The 20,102-nt window shown below is 40.4% G+C and overlaps 1 protein-coding gene across 1 annotated transcript in view; it reads right to left on the bottom strand.

Moving 5' to 3' along the window:
• The window catches only part of LOC108931972 (sodium channel protein type 4 subunit alpha-like), a 123,458-nt gene that overhangs the window by 94,344 nt on the left and 9,012 nt on the right, over positions 1-20,102 (bottom strand). Inside the window, exons 2-6 of the mRNA XM_029251868.1 lie at positions 16,377-16,683; positions 13,726-13,856; positions 7,518-7,607; positions 5,185-5,313; positions 1,062-1,153 (exon numbers count right to left, since the gene is read on the bottom strand). Of these exons, the coding sequence (XP_029107701.1) occupies positions 1,062-1,153; positions 5,185-5,313; positions 7,518-7,607; positions 13,726-13,856; positions 16,377-16,643 (709 nt within the window). The 5' untranslated portion in view covers positions 16,644-16,683. The remainder of the gene's footprint in view (positions 1-1,061; positions 1,154-5,184; positions 5,314-7,517; positions 7,608-13,725; positions 13,857-16,376; positions 16,684-20,102) is intronic.

Below are 20,102 nucleotides of genomic sequence, written 5' to 3' on the forward strand. Positions count from 1 at the left end.
ATGTATACATATATATATATATATATATATATATATAAGGGGTTATTTATAAATCTACTTTGGCTTGTATTCAAACAAAAACAGTATAAAAACAAGGTATTTTATGTTTTACCTAATGAACTGCACTGTTTTTTTGAAGATATATGTTTATTCTGAAACTGACATTACAAATCACTCCTTTTTGTTTTTATTAGCATTTTCCATACTATATGTATGCGTGTTGTAAGAATAATAGCCAATATTATATGTATATTTTTTCTGTGTCTATATGAGTCATGACTTTTTAGTAATTTATTTTTTACATTTTTATTATTAATTGTAATTAACACAGGGAATGTGTTAATTAATTCTAATTAACACAGTCACGATGAAACCAAAAAGTATCCAATAAACTGGATAATGACAGGACAAAAAGGGTAACAAAAGAAAATGTTCTAACATTACATTTTCCAAGAATCATATTTTTAGACTTTTCATATATAATTATCACTTTATGTAGCTCATAATAACTATTCCAAGTGTTCCATCAATTCCAAGAATAGAAAAACAATGTTTTTGGATGAATTTTTTACAGAGTTGTGTGCAACTGTTATGTAATAGGCATTAATATTCATAATAGGCATTAATATTCATTGTTAGCTGAAAATAAAAGTTTGAAAGTTTTCCTTTACATAGCAGCATTTATTTCAGATGACTATGTAGACTCTAATAAATGATCATAAGATCTGATTCAGTTAATCTCACATTGGCATTTGAAATTAATTTCAAGCAAAAGTTTTGTAAGGCCAATGAAAGCATGAAGTATACTGAAAATGATGACATATTATACTCTGTTGGTATTGTAAGCTAACATATGCAGTAATATTATTGACAATAAATATACTGAAATGACATTGTACAAACCCACATTACAAGTATTTTTCAGGTTTCTTAAAAAAATCCCTGCCTTTTCATGATTAGCATTTTTCAGAAACAAATTGTCTTTTTCTTGAAAGATAAAAGCTTTAGAAATAAATTCCCCTTTATAAATCTGCAACTTTACAAACAAATTCCATTCTCACCTGGAATGACAGAGATAGTTTTCAGTGCACGAAGTACTCTGAATGTTCTCAAGGCTGAGACATTGCCCAAGTCCACAAATTCAGTCACATACCTGCAACAAACAAAAGTCACAGATGTTATATCTGTGTATCACTGGAAGACAAAATCATACCATGACCAAGTGAAAAGGAAGAAGACAGGAGCCCAATCAGGGGCAGAATAGAAGGAGATGGTAGAGGAATGAAGTGATACATTCAATATGAAGAGTACAAACACACTGCCCACTCTTTCTACATAAGTAGAACTCCTCAAATACAACTAATCACAGTTTTTGAGTGTTTGGGTTTGAATGTCCAAAGCAGTGAATCATTTTCTGTATTAATGAAATTAACAATCTTAGGTACAAAGTTCTCAAAGAACAAGGGAAACAGATCATCCAACAGAATTGTTTCAAATTTTGAAAAAAAAAAAATCAAGATCATGCGGACCAAGCATTTTTATTCACTATGTGATTTTATCCATTTTGACTATAAAACCAGCTGCATTTATAAAACAGGTTAGGGTAATTTGCTGTTTGCAAATTCAAGATGCATTTTTTGAAGTGTTAACAGATGTAGTGTAGTATAATTGTAGCAGAGCTTTGGCAGCATTAAAACATTTACATTTACATTTATTCATTTAGCAGACACTTTTGCCCAAAGCAACGTACATCTCAGCAAAAGTACAATTTATGCATTACATTAAGAGAAAGAAACATAGCTGCAGATATTAAAAAAACACCCACAGTTACACATAATTACACTTACTAGTTGCACCAAGTTGGGTTTTTAGTTTATAACTTTTCATCATCCTGATATATTACACAAACAACAAAACAAAAAACAACTAGCATGTGGGAGATTTTTGCAGTACTTTCTGTTAGCAAAATTGTTATAGACAAATAAGCAAAATTGCAAGGAGGCAAGGTTTCTGCTTTCCGCCACGTACATACTTTAATTTCTTCACTTAAAGTTGCAGTAGCAGGCAAGTTTCATCCAAAATTGCATGCATTTTTTACATATTTTCCCCCCATAGTTGGAGTATTCCAAACTGTTTAAGGAAAAATGCAGCAGCTACTGTCTGTTCCTGTGTGTTGCTCTTACTTTGTATTCTCTGTAAAAATTATAAAATATAAAGTAAGTGGGTGGGAGGTACAACTCAGGGCAAGAGGCAGGACCTGCCTAACAGCTCTCAAGGGCCTGCCCCTGCTTTAACTGAATCAATGACGGCCAGCTGTAGGAGGTTGAGGGCCTTGGGGAAGGACCAGAAAGGCAGCTTGTCCAAATAATTGAGGATTATGAGTGTTCAATTTAATTTATTTTTATAGAGAACTCTTTTTATGCAATGACACAGTGCTTGGAGAGACTGCTGGTTTGAATATAAGATTTTGGTGATGTTTTGAGTTGTCCCCTGAATAGTGGCCTGTGCCTAGATTCTGTTTTGAGTGCATGTCTCTTTCTTTTAATTAAGAGCATTAGTATATCAGAGTGGGCTTCACACCAATCAGTGGACTTGACCGTCTTCTTCCTAAAGATAGGCACTGCAATATTGTAAATAGTGTCCCAAAGGTGTTCCCATCTCTTATTAAGTCAAATGAGTGAGGCAAGGCTTCCTCTAATGCTTGAACAAACTCTGATACCTTTGCAAGGGTCATGAGTCTTGCCAGTGTTAATACTCGGCCTCCCATCCTTTCTGGTGTGGTACAATCTTCATTGCTGAAGGCTCACCTTTCTGCCTACGAGTGAGTGGTCAGTGCCACAGTCTGCACTCTGGTAGCTGCGTGTCACCTTGACATTACTTAGGTTGCTGCATTTTGTGAGGGCAGTGTCCAGCTGGTGCCAGTTTTGGACCTCCGATGTCACCATGATACTTTATGCTGGATCTTGGTGTTGAAAAAAGTGTTGGTGATGCAGAGGTTGTGTTGGCAGCAGAGTTTAAGGAGACCATATTTGTTCACCTTTACTATTGCAAACTGTCCCAAATAGGACGGCCAGCTGTGATGGTCACTGCTAACCCTGGCTTTGAAGTCACAAAGAACCATGGTTCCTGAGAAGGGACTTCACTGATAGCTGCACAAAGTTCATCATAGAACTTGTCCTTGGGTTCCTGGGAAGAACTTAGTGTAGGTGCATAGGTGAAAAATGTTGACCAGGCCCGCTGTTGTTTGAAGCTGGATCTCGAGCAGCCTCTCAGTTCACTCAATTGATGGTATAATGGAGCCAACTGGGTTGTTTCTAATGGCGATGCCAATTCCATGTTCCCTGATCTCTTCTGGAGGCTTCCTATGCCAGAAAAAAGTCTTTCTCCCTTAGACTTCCAAAGAATGACAGCCTTGTTTCTTGTAGGGCTACAACGTCTATCTGCAGTCTGCTCAGGTTCTTGTTGATGACTGCAGTTTTGTGATCATCACTTGTGTCCCATAGGTCTTCTGTAAGACCTGAAGTCACGGTACTTATGTTCCAAGTGCCCAGCCTGAGGGTTGGGTGTTTTTGTTGTTTTGTTGTTCTGACTGGTGTAAGTTTAACGATCCACCTGTTGGTGGTTACCCAAGTCCCACACACCCAGTGGAGCAAGCGGACTGTGGCAAGGTAGCACCTGTTTTGCTGGGGGCTGCTCAGCTTCAAGCAGGTGGTAGGTGTCCAGTGTGATCTGAGGACCTCTCCCACCATCAGAAGCGACCCTTGGCACCTCACTGTATGCCCAATTGAGTTCAGACTTATCACCGGTAAACTGCTGCTTCGCATGTTGTATCAGCGCTGAAAAGTGATATAAGAAGGGCTTTCCAGGGTTCAAGCCTGGGCAAGTGAATCGAAGAACCAGCTGATACCCAGTACCAGGTTCTCCCTTAGACTTCCCCTAGAGGGATGGGGTGTAGTTGATACCTCTCACGCTCAGAGGATGAACTGTATCTGCTGTGATGGGTGGAGAGGCAGTGGATGGGTGTTGTTCACAAGCCTGATGGCCTGTGGGTAAAAACTAGTTTTCAACCTTGAGGTTCTGACTTTAACACTCCTGTAGCGTCTGCCTGATGGTAAGGGTGTGAAAAGGCTGTGTATTTATAAGCTGTGTAACATTATAATAGCGCTCAGGGAGACTTGTATTAGAGTTAGTGCCTTATTGGTTGTCTGGCTGTTTATGCTTGGTTTCCCCTGAGAGATTTTGGGGAGCCTGACAAGGGGCTCCCAACCATTTTTGGAAATAGGGAGGCTCAGAGTGCCCTGGGGCAGGACACCCATGTGTTTTAGCAGTCTTTCTTCTACTGTCTGTTGTGCTTTGGTGAAGGCTGCTACCAAAGACACCAATGTTTTTAAGAAAAGCATTTAGAATCCTGCTTCCAGTAGCACTGCTGTGGCATGCTGTAGTATTTTGCCCAATGTTTGTTGCTCAGCAATTTTTCACTACAGTAAGTTAGTTAATAATTTTCTCAAGAGTACTACAAGAACAGATGGGATTTGTAGCAGCAGCTCACAGCTAGGCATAGGATATAAGTAAAACATAGCAATAGACAGTTTAGTGGTTAGACTGCAGCTATAACCACTAAACTGTCTATTGCTATGTTATGATTGCCACGCCCACGACATCGGCATAATCGGATACACCTGGGGCTCGACAGGTTAAAAGGCAGAAGCGAACGATGAGTGAGTGTCACGGAACCTTATTCGCCGATTACTCACTCGCTTTGAGTCAGCCTACCTGCCATCTTTGTACCCTGCTCCTCGCTCCTAGCTCCTCTTCCCTTCGCCCGTTTCCTGAGATCGCTCCCGTCCTAAAACCTCATCCGCTCACTAGTGTTCTGACCCACTGCCTGTTTTCCTGACTCCGATACTGGATTTCCTGCTCGTTTGCAGTCCGAAGACCCTTGCTTGTACCTGACTATGATTCCAGCGTCTGAATAAACCCCTGTGCACTCTGCACTTGAGTCCGCCCCTTCCTTCTAGGACAAAAACCATGACAACAATGGTCATAATGATAATACAAATTAAAAAAAAAAACTAAGTAGTTGCTAGATATAACAATAGGTTTCAGAAAATGGGGGCAACAAAGGTTGTCGCTGAAATATAGTGTTTTAAAAGTAACAAGTATACAATATCTTAGAATACTTACGCCATGACTATCACACTGAAATCCAGCCAGTTCCAGGGATCTCGCAGAAAGGTAAAGGGGCCAACACAGAATCCTCTTGCAAGTATTTTTATCAGTGATTCAAAAGTATAAATTCCAGTGAAAGTGTACCTAAGCAAAAAAGGGTGCAGAACAGAATGAAAGCTAAACAGATTTAGGAACGAGGAGCAGCCCTGTTGAACACAGAGGCTGTTATCTATTTTACAAAAACAATAGAATGTAAGGCAGAAATAAGGCAACAATATATTTGACAACTGAGATGATAAAAGCATGTCAAACTGTCAGCTCCAGTGAAATGGAGAACAAGCTGGGAAGAGTATCCTAGATGATGGGCATCACAGTTACTCATTTAGCTGACACTTTTTTCTAAAGGAACTTACAGTGTTAATCTATTTACAATATACCCAGTTTTTACAGCTGGGTAACTTCACTGGAGCAATTTTGGGTAAGTACATTTCTCAAGGGTTCTACAGCCAGAGGTGAGATGCAAACCTGCAATCTTTGGGTCCAAGACAACAGCACTAACTTCTATACCACCAGCTGCCCACAAGCATCACATCAGCAAGACATTTTTGATACAAAAATCAGACTGGAGCCAAGTCAGTGGAAAATGTAACAAAAGATTTTGTTTCATCTGAGTTATTCTGGTTCATCCTTAATTCCCCAGGGCAATTATTTTATTTTGTTTAATTGTAGTTGCATTGCAACAAGAAGTTGAGTTGGGGGGCACTTTATTAACTCTTTACCTCCCCTCCCAAAAGGTGAAAAAAGTTGGGCCGTGGATATCTCAAGAAACATCTCCTGAAATATGACCTACATATATTGTCTTTTGTTGATCATTTTGGGCTGAAAACACTTGCTGATTGATGCTGGCAAGGTAAAAAAAGCTGGTAAAGTTTTATATCAGGGCAAATAAGGTACAGTTTAAAAAGTCAATAGAGTCAACAGAGTCTAAAGAAGCTAGGAAATGGGGAAAAACATACATTTTTGCCAACATACATACAGGCAGTCCCCAGGTTACAGACGTCCAACTTACGCACAACCCATAGCTACGAACCACCCCTCGTAAGGCCTATTAAAAATTAGAATTACATACAACGGTTTGTAATAACAAACGGGTGCTACTTTGCGACACGCATCAAAACAGTGTGCGTCTATAGCTGTTCATCGGCTCGTGGGGGGGGGTGCCTTGGGCCTGAGGGAGGACAAAGATTTTCTTCTTTTCAGTCGGGCCATGTTGCTGTTAACAGTGTCTCATGTGTGTTACTGCATTTCGGTTTCATTTTTTTAATGTTTTTATACTCATAACCATGGCAACAACAGAATAAATGTGATGCATGTGATGGTGACACATCAAAGAAAAGGAAAATTATCATGATTAAAACTAAAGTGGAAATAATAAAGTGACTGGAAAAAGATAAAATACCAATGAACATTGGAAAAGCATTAGACTACTGTCATGCTGGAACAATGGAGCCGGGGCGAAGGTGAGTAGGATCCAATCGCGGGGTCTGTTTATTAAGAAGCAAAGCCAAGGAGCATGACGAAGAGCTATAGTTGGTAACAGGTGAGGGTCAGGCAATGAGCATTCAGGGTTTCTTGGAGCAGACAAGGGACGTAGACGAGGAGACGAAGCGAAGGTCTGTATCCAGGAGATCAGGAGCTTAGAACGGAAAGGAATCGTGTGACGCATTAGCAGTTGTTCACGTGAGGTTCCGCAAGCAGGTGTGGAATCCTTGTTCTTTTATCCCGTGCTGCCTTGATGAGAGGCAGGTGAGGACGAAGTGGGCATGACAACTACTGTCGATCAACGATCGGGACAATTTTAAGGGATAAAGCGAAAATAATGGAGCATGTAAAAGACTCTGTCCCAATGAAATCTACAATTATCACTAAGCAATGCAATGCTTGAATTATTGAAACGGAAATGCTATTGATAATTTGGTTAGAGGATCAATATCAACGAAATATGCCTATTAGTCTTGCTTTAGTGCAAGAAAAGGCTCAAAGCCTTTTTGTGATTTAAAAGCTGCACATCCAACAAGTGAAGGTGAATGTGAGGAAGAATTTGTGGCGAGTAGGGGTTGGTTCAGTCATTTTAAAGTGAGGGCAAATTTACCCAATATTAAATTGCAAGGTGACAAAGTGACTGCTGATGTAAGCACTGCAAGTGATTTTCCAAAAATTTTGGCTAAAATGAAACTATTATGACTTGTGTAAAAATTCAACTTAAAGATGGACTTAGGAATGGAACTCATTCGTAATCCGGGGACTGCCTGTATTATACGATAACAGAGGTAAGAAGGTGTACTCACTCAAGATACTTGGCCCATTGCGTAGGTTCAGACATGGCCATGAAACAACAGTTGGTCAAAATAGTGAACATTATGAATAAACTGAATAATCTGAAGAAGAATGTTAAGTAAATAAACAGGTTTCTACAGTAATATATGGAAGTATGGATACTGTATTTTAATGAACATTTATTATTATTTTTTATTATTATTATTTTTTATGGAGCGCTCATCTCACGTAGTGACACAGAGCACTTTAACACAGGCATACAGCAATAAAAATTGATACAAACAAAGAAGACAGTCAACTAATGGCTACCATAATGAAGAACTTATTATAGAGCTACAAGTATACCTATTGGCCACCGGGAAAGGAGCAAAAACTCCCAACTGAAGGTTGAGGGAGAAAAGAAAACCTCTAGGGGTCCACGGGCCAGTGGTTGCCCACCCCTCCTGGGCATTCTAGAAAGTAACAATTTGTAAGCCAGTGTTTAACAAGTAATTATAATGTTGGTAAAACATTTAGCATTAAATCCAGTGCACAAAAAAATATTATTTTGCATTCAGCTGTCATAATAACTGTAATTAAAGATTGTTTGGAGTATGAGTAAACAGAAAATTAAACAATCAAAACTAAGCACAGTAAAGTCTTAAAAACACAATAAGAACCCACACACACACACACACACACACACACACACACACATTTTCAGAACCGCTTGTCCCTTACGGGGTCACGGGGAACCAGAGCCTACCCGGCAACACAGGGCGTAAGGCCGGAGGGGGAAGGGGACACACCCAGGACGGGACGCCAGTCCACCGCAAGGCACCCCAAGCGGGACTCGAACCCCAGACCCACCGGAGAGCAGGACTGCAGTCCAACCCACTGCGCCACCGCACCCCCTACAATAAGAACCCTAACATGGTTATTTTAGAGTGTGACAGATTTCATGAGTTAGAAGTAGCAGACTGGTTGTATGCTTGAGCAGATGCTTGGTGTACTTTCTAAATGAGCTTAGAGTCCACTGGAGGACTTTCACCTGTGCTCAAGAAAGGTTGTAGAGTCTCCAAAACACGGTGGACTCTAAGCAGCTGAAAAAAAAAAAAGAGGTTAAGTGACTTTGGTGCGTGCAATATGCATAGGTTAGTGAGATGACAACAGAGGTGGTTGGGACTACAGTGTAGCATATACGGGGAGGTTTTTTGAGCATACATTAAGATTTACATTAAGAATTTATTGAAATGCATATGGAAAATAGTTTTACAAGGCAAACTGGGACACTTTATTTTAACAGCACTTTTCTCGGCAGAGGTACAGAAACTAGTGAACAATAGATTAAGTAAAACAGGTATAGAAATGGAAAGGGTATGTTGCTGAATTAAGAAAAAACTTCCAGACACAACATAGGGGATAAAAATACACCTCTGCAGGTCGAAATGCTGATGGCTGCCAACACCTCCTGGGCATTCTACAGACACTAGCAAAGGTAACAAATTTAAAGGATTTTTCAAAACATTTTTGAAACACTACTTCCTCATTAACTGAGGACTAATTTGGATTGAAACTAATGAGATTGTACTCTCTAATTGGAGAGTAGCAAGCTGCTCCTAGAGTGGAATATGTCAAGAATGGACAGTAATATGAGGCAGCATAGGTTTTTGATGTGGCTGTAGACAAAGTAACAGTATTGTTGTGTGATGGAAATGTGGGGCCATGCAGAAGCAGGTAATGGTGCCAGACAGTGGTATGGAGATGATAATGGTGTTGGTAAATGTATTTAGTGACAAAAGCTGGACCGGTTATGCTAATCGAACCTATTTGATCCAATGGGACCTTCATCCACAGGGATCCCACACTTGGAAATTACAAGAGCGATTTTATAGTTTTAAGATGTTATACACATTCTATTAAATACATTCTATTAAACAGGTATTATTTTGTCAATACAATGTAACAGCATATATTTGGGTAATTAATGTGTAAAGGGAAAGATGATTAAAACTAGACACAGAGCAGAACAAGAAAAAGCAGGTCATCTGTGAAGACAGACTCAGTAGTAATTTGACAAGAATATATGCAAGACACGGGGGGTGCGGTGGCGCAGTGGGTTGGACCGCGGTCCTGCTCTCCGGTGGGTCTGGGGTTCGAGTCCCGCTTGGGGTGCCTTGCGACGGACTGGCGTCCCGTCCTGGGTGTGTCCCCTCCCCCTCTGGCCTTACGCCCTGTGTTGCCGGGTAGGCTCCGGTTCCCCGTGACCCTGTATGGGACAAGCGGTTCTGAAAATGTGTGTGTGTGTGTGTATATGCAAGACAAACAAGGTAAGGTAGGATTGGGCACATAACTGCTTCACAAGCCAGGTATGCAGGGAGACAGTTACTAAAAACATTTAGCCAATGTAGAGTATGAAATGAAACAGAATACATGGTATCCGCATGACTGATAAAAGCAAAGCAAAAATAAGAATGGAGACAGCTGGAGTAAAACACAACATAATGCCATCCAAGCCACAAACATAACCTCATGGGTCCAGGTGCTGGGGTATATTAATAAAAAAATACACCTGATGAATAAGTGAGACAGGACAAACTAGTGAATTATAGTTGGTAAATCGAATGTAAATGAGTGGAATTAATCTGCGTGCAATTTTGGGAAACAAGAATGGAGCCATGGGCGAACTACAGGCAGGCTGGCAAGAGTTACTGAAAGAAAACTTGGTCTGGAAACTGCACCATGACTGTAGAGTAGGTGGCGCTGAAACTGGGTAAATAGGGGCTGCCAGATCCCAGGGGGAATGGAAGATAACCATCACTGAGTAAGAACACTTGGTTGGAAGAGACACTATGTATAAGACATGCCAGTTTCCAGAAAGCAGTGGCTGCAGGGTGCAGAGGAAAGTTAGGGTTAGAGTTAGGGTTAACCCTGTGTGTCACTCAGATATTCAGATTGTACCACCTGTTTGTTTTGGTTCTAATCATGGAGTAGTTTTGGTTTTGGCTCTCAGCTGATGTAAAGTAGCCAACTTCAAATTACAGCAGGTGGCGTGTAGCAGCAGCCTCCAGGTGTGAAGACTCTGGGTGCAGAGACAAGGGAATGTACCTGTGGGAGTACACCAGTTCAAGTCCCAGGGATCATGCCCTGAAAATGTCTGCCATCAAAGTTGTCTGTAGCAACCAAACTGTATGATATCATCAGAGACCCAAATGCTCCTGCTGCTACAGCAACCTGGTTTATCCCCAGAGACCCAGGCGCTCCCGCTGCTACAGTAACCTAGTTTATTCTCATCTATCAAGCCCTCCATCCTATTTTAACCTTTTCATGGTACTGTAGGACTGCAAGCCTGCTATGAGGAAGGTTGATTTCATCCTGGCCTATGGTTCCCACCTATCACTGGACCTTCTGGCTGTGACAGAAATTTGGATCACCCCGGACAACACAGCCACATCTGCAGCCCTCTCCACGAACTACTCCTTCCCCCACACCCCTCCCTCTCATGGCAGAGGTGGAGGCACAGGCCTGCTCATCTCTCCTCAGTGGGAATATTCTGCTCTCACTCTTCATTTGTCTGATATGTCCTCCTTTGAATTATATGCGGGGGTGCAGTGGCCCAGTGGGTTGGAGCGGGTCCTGCTCTCCAGTGGGTCTGGGGTCTGAGTCCTGCTTGGGGTGCCTTGTGACGGACTGGCATCTTGTCCTGGGTGTGTCCCCTCCCCCTCCAGCCTTACGCCCTGTGTTGCCGAGTTAGGCTCCAGCTCCCTGTGACCCTGTATGGGATAAGCGGTTTAGACAATGTGTGTGTGTGTGTGTGTGTGTGTCTATGTGAATTGTATGCTGCTCCATCACTGTCTCATCCACATTTGTTGTAGTCCTCCTTTATTACATTGCTGGCCTTCCTGCCACTTCTTGGATGACCTCAACATCTTGTTGCACTCTCTCCCAGGATTCTCCTGGGTGACTTCAACCTGCATGTTAGGGACATTCATGCAAACAACCTTGAGTCACTCCTGCAATCCTTCTAACCCTAATCTAAATCAGCAGGGGCGAGTATAAAAGAAATCACACCACCACTCCCAGGATTTGGAATCTCTACAAGACAACCATCGTTCTCACTCTTCCTTGCCACCCCAGTCCCGAACCTTCGCCCCCATGTCTCAACTCCCTCGTCTTCGACCACGGCTTTGGACTATGACCTCATCCCTCAGAACAACATTTGCCCCTTGATTCTTTGATCCATGCTGGTCCCTGAACAGATCTTTTGCCTTGCCTTTGGGACAAATAAATAAACAATCTTGCACTTGGGTCCTACCTTCTGTCTCTTGCCCTAGTGTGACTGTCAGTGGATTTAATTTACAGTTTATCCTCCCCAAAAAAATATAAAATTGGAAATATAGGTATACATTATAATGTATATTTAGGTCTATATTTGTAAATTTATGAGTATTGATATTTATTACATATACCTTCAAACAATGCATATGTGGAATCTATGCTCCCCGAGCAGAGATCTATTAAGTTAATTAATTTTAGAGTAAAATTGTAAGATATTGCTCTTGGAAATTTTCTGATGCATTGGCTTTGCTTTCAAAAGAAAGCCATATTACTACCACACTGTGAAGGCCATAATCGTTGTGCAATTTAACTTTAGTTAGCTGCACTTTCCACAACGTATCGCAACAACTTTCAAAGCTACTCTGGAAAAATGAGACCCTTGACAGAATACTTGTCAGTATGATAACTTCTCTCATTTCACTTTCGGAATATTAGAATTGGCTCAGACTGAGCGGTCATGCCAGAAATATGCCACCTCACACCATGCATCATCTGTGAGCTAACAGACAGTTATCACATTTTACTAAATCTTTTTCTTCTTATTCTATTGTGATTAAAAGAAATGACCTTAAGGGGATGTACTTAGTTTGGTATGGTTGAGGGTGGGGAGTGAGCACATAGGCACCCAGAGGTATATTTAGATGTTTTGTTAGTAGCCCTGCTGTGGAGAAAATTAGACTTTTCAAGGTTTACAGCAAGGCAAGGAGGTGGAATGGTCTACAGGCCAGTACCAATTGTACTTGGTGTGAACACTTCACTTAAAACACAACCACACCAGTTTTTAGTAACTCAGTATACAAAGAGCACTGAAAGTAGTTATGTTTGGGAGTATGATGAAGGTATAAGTGCTGATTTTCATATATTATAGACTCTACTGTGTTTACAACTCGAAGTCATCTTTAACATCACCAGGAAGGGAATATATACCTCAATTAGCTGTTGCTGTCAAGATGCTGTGTCCTTATTTAGCTTGACAGAATCATGTGGGGTCACACTTATCTGATGTTACTTTCCGTACTTGCCTGTACAGACGGTCCTCAACTAACGATGGGGTTACATTCCGATAAACCCATCGAAAGTAGAAAAATTGTAAGTTGAAAAAGAATACAGTACCGCACCTACCGAACATCATAGCCTAGCCTACCTTAAACGTGCTCAGAACACTTACCACTGCCTACAACTGGGCAAATTTAAGCAGGAGACACACATGGGCATTTAGTAGACATGATGGGATGCAAAAACACAAAATAAAAAACACTTTCAACACAATGTTGGTTGTTTACACTCATTTGTGTGATTGCTACAGAGACTGCAAATGTGATTGAGTGGATGTTGTGGCTCGCTGTCATCGCCCAGCATCAGGCGAGAATAAAGTACAGCATATCGCAAGCAAGGGAGCAGATCGAAACTCAAAATCCAAAGTATGGATTGTACCAAATGTGTTTTGCTATCGTACCATTGTAACTTCAAAAAATCATAAGTTGAATCATTGTAAGTAGAAGAGCATCTATACCTGTTTTTATTTTTAGCTACTCACATATCTCTGTAAGTTGTTTTCAAAAATGTCTGCTAAAATAAATAAATGTAAATGTAATATAAGTATTATGCACAACTAAGAAAGGCAGAAAGCAGGTAATCAGTAATACTGGCAAATTCAAAAACTGTCTTTTTTTCTGTTTACTCATGATAAAAGCAGGCAATCTTAAATCATTGTTTAATTTTGACAAAGAGCAAAAGCACTCTTTGAACATATTTTCCATTCTGATGCTTGAAAACAAACGGCATTAAAAAAACATTGACACAACGTCAGCTAATACTCCAATACCATTACAAATTACATGCATAAATATTAATTTTTCAGCACTATTTTCAAATACACTCAGTATAATACAAACAAGCAACTGAAAAGGATATGAGTGAACTAAAATTTTTATTGATGCTCTTCTCACTGGATGAAAAGGGCTAAAAGCACACAGCGCAGATGTGGCACTAAATCGGAAGATTGCTTTCCCTTTGTTCAGTACTATAAAAGTCTATGGAAAAAAGAACAACAAAGCACTTTTGGTTAAGGCAATGAATAACAGAAAACAGAATAACAACAATTTTTATTATTATTTATTTTTATGGATGTTAATATCAAAAAATGCAATTCTTAAACATTTTGAACAGTTAAGAAAACCAAATACAATAACGAAACTGCATTGAACACACTGTCATCTTAAAATGCTCAGTATTATACTTGGTTGTCACCTACATAAAGCTCCATCAGTGAGTTGTTACACATTTCTGACTGAATACATAATACATTTTCTTGCTTCATAAATCATTGTTACAATGATTTACAACTGTGTTTAGCAGGAGTTTTTAAAAATAAAAACTAAACTTTTTAAAAAAGATATTATTGTGCTGTTACTGGGACTCAAAGAAGTACTTTGGATATTAATTATGTTTTACAGTGTATGAAATAATCTTCTTGGTTAATCTTAAGGGGGTGTGGTGGCACAGTGGGTTTGACTGGGTCCTGCTCTCCAGTGGGTGTGGGGTTCAAGTCCCGCTTGGGGTGCCTTGTGACAGACTGGCGTCCTGTCCTGGGTGTGTCCCCTCCCCCTCCAGCATTATGCCGTGTTGGCAGGTTAGGCTCCGGCTCCCTGCGACCCCAAAGGGGACAAGCAGTTCAGAAAATGTGTGTGTGTGTTAATCTTAAAACACTTTTTTGGAAGCTGGAGGAGGGAATTATGATTCTATTATTATATCAAAGGTGACATCAAAAGTCTGATACTGAAGTTCTAGGACTGCTGAATTACTTTGACTTATCAGTGGTGCTATTTTGTGTTACACTTTATGTGGATCAGCACTGAAATGGTTTGATTGAACCTATCAGGTAGATCTCAGCAAGGGGTCTGGCAGGGCTCTCGATCATCCCCTCAGCCTTTTTCAACTGGCATCTCATAGTGCTTGGTACGGGGCCCCCTACTCTACTTAATCTACACCTCTTCCCTTGGGACTGTCATCACCACCCACCGATTCTCCTACCACTGATACCCAGTTCTTCCCCTTGTTTCCTCCTGGACCTACAGATGTTTCCTGACGCATCCCCACCTGCCTCTAAGATATCTGTGTCTGGATGTCTGATCACCACCTACAAATCAACCTCTCCAAAACAGACATCCTTCACCTCCCAACTGGTCTGTCTTCCCCTCAAGATCTCTCTATGAAACTTGCTCATTCATCTAATTTATTGGCTAAAAGTCTGGGAGTAATGATTGACTCAGGTCTGTATTTCTATCAACATATTGAATTCACAACCCAGTCCTGCAGATACATCCAACACAACATCTGCAGGATCTACCCTTATCTCATAACAAACTCGACACAACTTCAGGTCCAAGTCATGGTAATATCACATCTGGACTACTAAAAACTCTCTCTTGTCTTGCCTTTCGGCCTCTGCCATCAAATCTCTCCAATTAATACAAAATGCTGCTCTATGAGTTATTCAACCTACCAAAGTGTTCCCGTATATCCCTTCTCCACATCTTTCTCCACTGGCTTCCTATAGCTGCCCATATCAAATTCAAGACTCTGGCTGCAGAATACAAAACCATCAATGATCTCCTCTCCATTATCTACAAGACCAGATCACTCGCTATACCGCACCCAGACTGCTATGCTCCTTCAGAGAACAGATGCAGCATGAGCTTTTCTGCCACGATTTCCTTAAATTTGATCACTGTGACCAGACTTTTTATGCAGTTGAGTTTAAAACTCTACTTTATTATACATTTCAATTTCAATGTAAGTAATGTATTATTAAGTATGCCACTATTTATTCAAATAATTTAACTAGAAAAAGTCATTTCTCCTGTTCAGGACAAGTGGTTATTGACATGGATGGATGAAGCGATGGATGGAAAGGCAATTCTTTACATCTGTTGAAACAATACACAGACTGTTACACTATAAAAGGGTTGCTGTGTCCATGGATGATATATAGCAGCCATTTCATCACTCTCTGCAGCACACCACACAGCTCCCTAAGCTGTGTCAAGACACATATCACTATAGGCCTTTCTTCAAAAGGCAGTTTTAGTGGTCTTTTATCAAAACTATTATCGTGAGCATAAATAACATTTTTATAAATTCTTAGTCATATTTAGTGAAATGAAGTTATTCAAATAATACTAGTTACAAAGAAATAGAAAATACACACACACTAACTGAAACCACTTGTCCCAATTGGGGTCGCAGCAAACTGGAGCCTAACCTGGCAATACAAGGTGTAGGGCTGGGGGGGACACACCCAGGATGGGACACCAGTCAACTATTTTTATACATTGCAGTGAGGGTGTCATAGCAAATCTTACTACAATGCAATAAATTATGCACAACACCAGAACATAACAGCAAATAATTGCATAAAAAAGCGTTTGTAAATTAATCAGTAAAATGCATTATATAATATAGAACATCTCTGCAAAGTCTACTTCTGGCTGTCGGGATATATTTAAAATAATATACAATCAAAAACAATGCCCTGGATAGGTTCAGCTTACCCTCTGATTCTTGAAGTAGAAAGGGTCGATGTCCTCCAGCGGCACACCAATGAGTCCTGAGGGAATGTCACCAAAAATTCGTGGCAGCTGCTTCCCTGCCTCAAAGTCAGCCCGGGGCTTGGGAGTCTCCACATCTCCCATGTCTTCCTGGTACTCCTTAGCATTTCTGGCCTGTTCCTCTGCAATCCGCTGCTCAATGTTAGCCAAGGACTCACGAGTGAATGGGCGCAAAATGTCAGGACCTGGTGGTAGTAGCATGGTTGCCATCTTTTCATCCTGATTTTCCTACACTTGTGCTTATGTACAGCTGAGAGAAGGGGGAGGGGAAAAAACACAAAACCAAATGTAAAAAGGCAGATAGTGTACCAGATCATCACAAAAATCAAACTCTTCTATTACTTTTGTCGGAATGAAATATTCTTCAGAAATTGTTCACCTTCTAGGAAACATTTCTGAAGCTACTCACTGTCAACTATAAAATTATTTAGCAATAGTAGTATTCTATTCAAGCTTACCAGAGTTTAATCGGTTTAGTGGAATTAAGTGGAATCATTTCATCAAGTCCTCCCCCCCCCAGCCTTGCGACCTGTGTTGCCGGGTTTGGCTCCGGCTCCCCACGACCCGCATGGGACAAGTGATTTCAGAAAATGTGTGTGTGTGTGTGTACATTTACTCAAGTGATTCTTTCCATGTTCATTGTGTTACATTTATTCAATTAACAGATGCTTTTCTTCAAAATGATGTATTATGATTATTTAGTATTATTCTGCTGACACCTTTATCAGTGGTAATTTCCAGTGTTGGGCTAGGCATAGTACACTAAACTCCCAATTGCAGCAGAACAATGTAAAAAAAACACAAACTATGAGCAATGCAGAGTCACCAGTTAAACATAAACACATGTTTTTGGACTACTAGAGGAAACCAGAGACTTAAAAAAGACATGTTAAATTAAAAACTGCAATATGGGAGTGGGAGTGGGCTGGGAGTATGAGTTAATTGACTTTATATTTCACAGTCAATTAACACTGCCGGCAAAACTGAGTAGCATTCTAAATGGAGTATTCCAGCCTTTATTTCAGTCTCATGAGTCTTCCTCATGCAGTAGAGGCCTGTATGGTAGGCCAAATTTTGGCAAGAGGTTTTAATTATTATTATTATTATTATTATTATTATTATTATTATTATTATTATCATCAAGTCCCCCCTGTAAGACTTTAAAATATTTTAATATTTAGAAAGTTTAAGAAAGAATTAAAAAGAAGACAACCAGCAAAATGGACTCAGATGCTGAGACACACACACTTTCAGAACCGCTTGTTCCATACAGGGTCACGGGGAACCAGAGCCTACACAACAACACAGGACGTAAGGCCAGAAAGGGAAGGGGACACACCCAGTACGGGACGCCAGTCCGCCGCAAGGCACCCCAAGCAGGACTCGAACCCCAGACCCACCGGAGAGCAGGACTGTGGTCCAACTAACTGCGCCACCACACCTCCTGATGCTGAGACAATGGACAAAGTTCAACAGTTTGGACACAAGAGGAGGACAACACATTCTATGGGAACTCTGTTTATGTAACTGACTAGACATGAACTCCACCACACTTAGCAACTGCTAAAACCATTTTTAAACAATAACTGTAAACATATTAGAGGCTCTGCTAATAAACATTTTTGTACAGTATTTCATTAGCTATATTAACAGATGATTTGCATCTTGTACATAATGTTACATTTTGTTACTACTGATGTGGACTAGCAACTTAGACAAAATATTTGAGACAAATTTTTGTATATGTGCTTATCTGTAATCAGTTCAGTTATCATGCTGTTTTTAGACAGTTCTTTTTATTATCAACAACACAATATAAGAATACAGGTAATTTTAGCAGAGTCTATAGAATGTTTTACAAAAAAAAGATCATTTCAAATATCAGTGGTGCTTCTACATTTCTTTGAAACTCTGAATTGAATTATTTTTAACACCACCTAACAATGAGGATGTTAAAATTAGTTTGTAGGTCTTTAACATGCAGTGAAAAATATGTGCCCTTTAAGTGGTAGCCTGGGGTCAGATAACTGTATGCTCTATAAAAAGCAGAATCCCTGATTACAGGAAACAAGCTGATTTCTTTAATCTTGGATGGGTTTCAGCATGAAACTTTAAATTTTCTATAGGCTGCCATCATATAAGAAAGGCTCATTTTATGAGAATTCTGAGTTACAAGTAAATGTCATTTGAACCTGAAAATCTGCATAATGAGCTATCAACTCTCACATAAACACCTTAACAGAAATTTAACATCAAAATATGCAATTTAGTAATTGAGAATCATGTACGGTTAGCAGAAACTTCCCAAACCCCTTCATGCAGGGTATTGCTTCTCCTATGCATACCAATTGTCTAATATCATACCTGCTTGCAAGCAACTCTCCAAAACCCTGTGACCCTTTAGCATGTAGAATAAAAATAATCCCTGAAGCAAAGATTTTAAAGGGTTAAAAGATAAAGGAGGACCTTGCAAAAATTTGAACATAAAGCAACAAACTGTCTTGAAAGAAAAGTGTAATCTGATTCACTATTCACTTATCACAAATGATATTTTATCAACAAGTCAACAGAAAAGGGTTACAAACATTGAGAAGTAGTTTCATAGCATCACTAGTAATTGTGACAATGTAGTCATTGTTTTATACACTGAATTTAAATACAGATTCTCAAAACACATTACAAGAAAGAAAGCAGCTGTCAGCGCCAAGACTTGGAGAGAGGAGGTAGGTTTTTTGGACCCAAGTGCGGATGTGTTTATTCCGGGACAAACACAGGAGCAGACGAAATCAGTGGTCAGAGACACGCGTTGGTCTTCCGGGGCAAGACAATACTCAGTACGCGGGTAAACAAGTAGGGGTCGAAAGCCAGGTGAAACCAGGAACAAGAAATAGGGTGCAGAGGACAAAGCACTGAATTCACAAGCCAAGCAGGGAAGCATTGCAAGATTCCGCAACCCTGGGCAGGGACAGTGCTGTCTTTATCCCCGGCCTTGCTGATTACCGTCAGGTGCAGCTGCTTGGCTTGTAGGCATGACAGCAGTATTGGTTACAGCTCTAAAACAATTTAGAGTTTATTTACAACAATATCTTGATTTGACTAACAGGGCAAGAGAGGCACAGCAAAAAAACAATTGCTGAAGAAAAAGCTAAAAGGTCAAGAAGTGTGGGGAGGCTATAAAGAAAGATCACCAGGTGGCCCCAAGATTGTTCTGGAAAACCATTCAATGCCTCAGGGGGAAAGGCTTTACCCTACCCAGGCTTTGCTAAGCAAGGATACAATCCTGACAGGAGGCAGTGTCTGAGATTTCTTGTGGAATAAAACTCACTGTCCCAGAGGTTACTATGATAATATTGATGATACCAGTCCTCTGTAGTGGCAGGGCTGCAGGGGTTGATAAAATGTCTCCAAAGATGTTAAAGGTATTGGACAGGGTTGGGGTAGTGTGGCTTGCATGCTTTTGCATAGAAGCCAGATAAAGTACCTCTGGACTGCCAAACTGGGTTGGCGGTCCTAATATTATAGAAGGGCACATGAGTGTGTGTTCCAGCTATAAGTAAAAATACTCTTCAACCTCCCTGGTAAAGTCTATGCCAGAGGGCTGGAAAAGAGACTCAACCTGATGGTTGAGCCTTGGATCCAGGAGGAACCATACGGATTTCTTCTCTGAAG

This window comes from Scleropages formosus, chromosome 5, assembly GCF_900964775.1.
Source record: "Scleropages formosus chromosome 5, fSclFor1.1, whole genome shotgun sequence".
Classification (NCBI taxonomy): Eukaryota; Metazoa; Chordata; class Actinopteri; order Osteoglossiformes; family Osteoglossidae; genus Scleropages; species Scleropages formosus.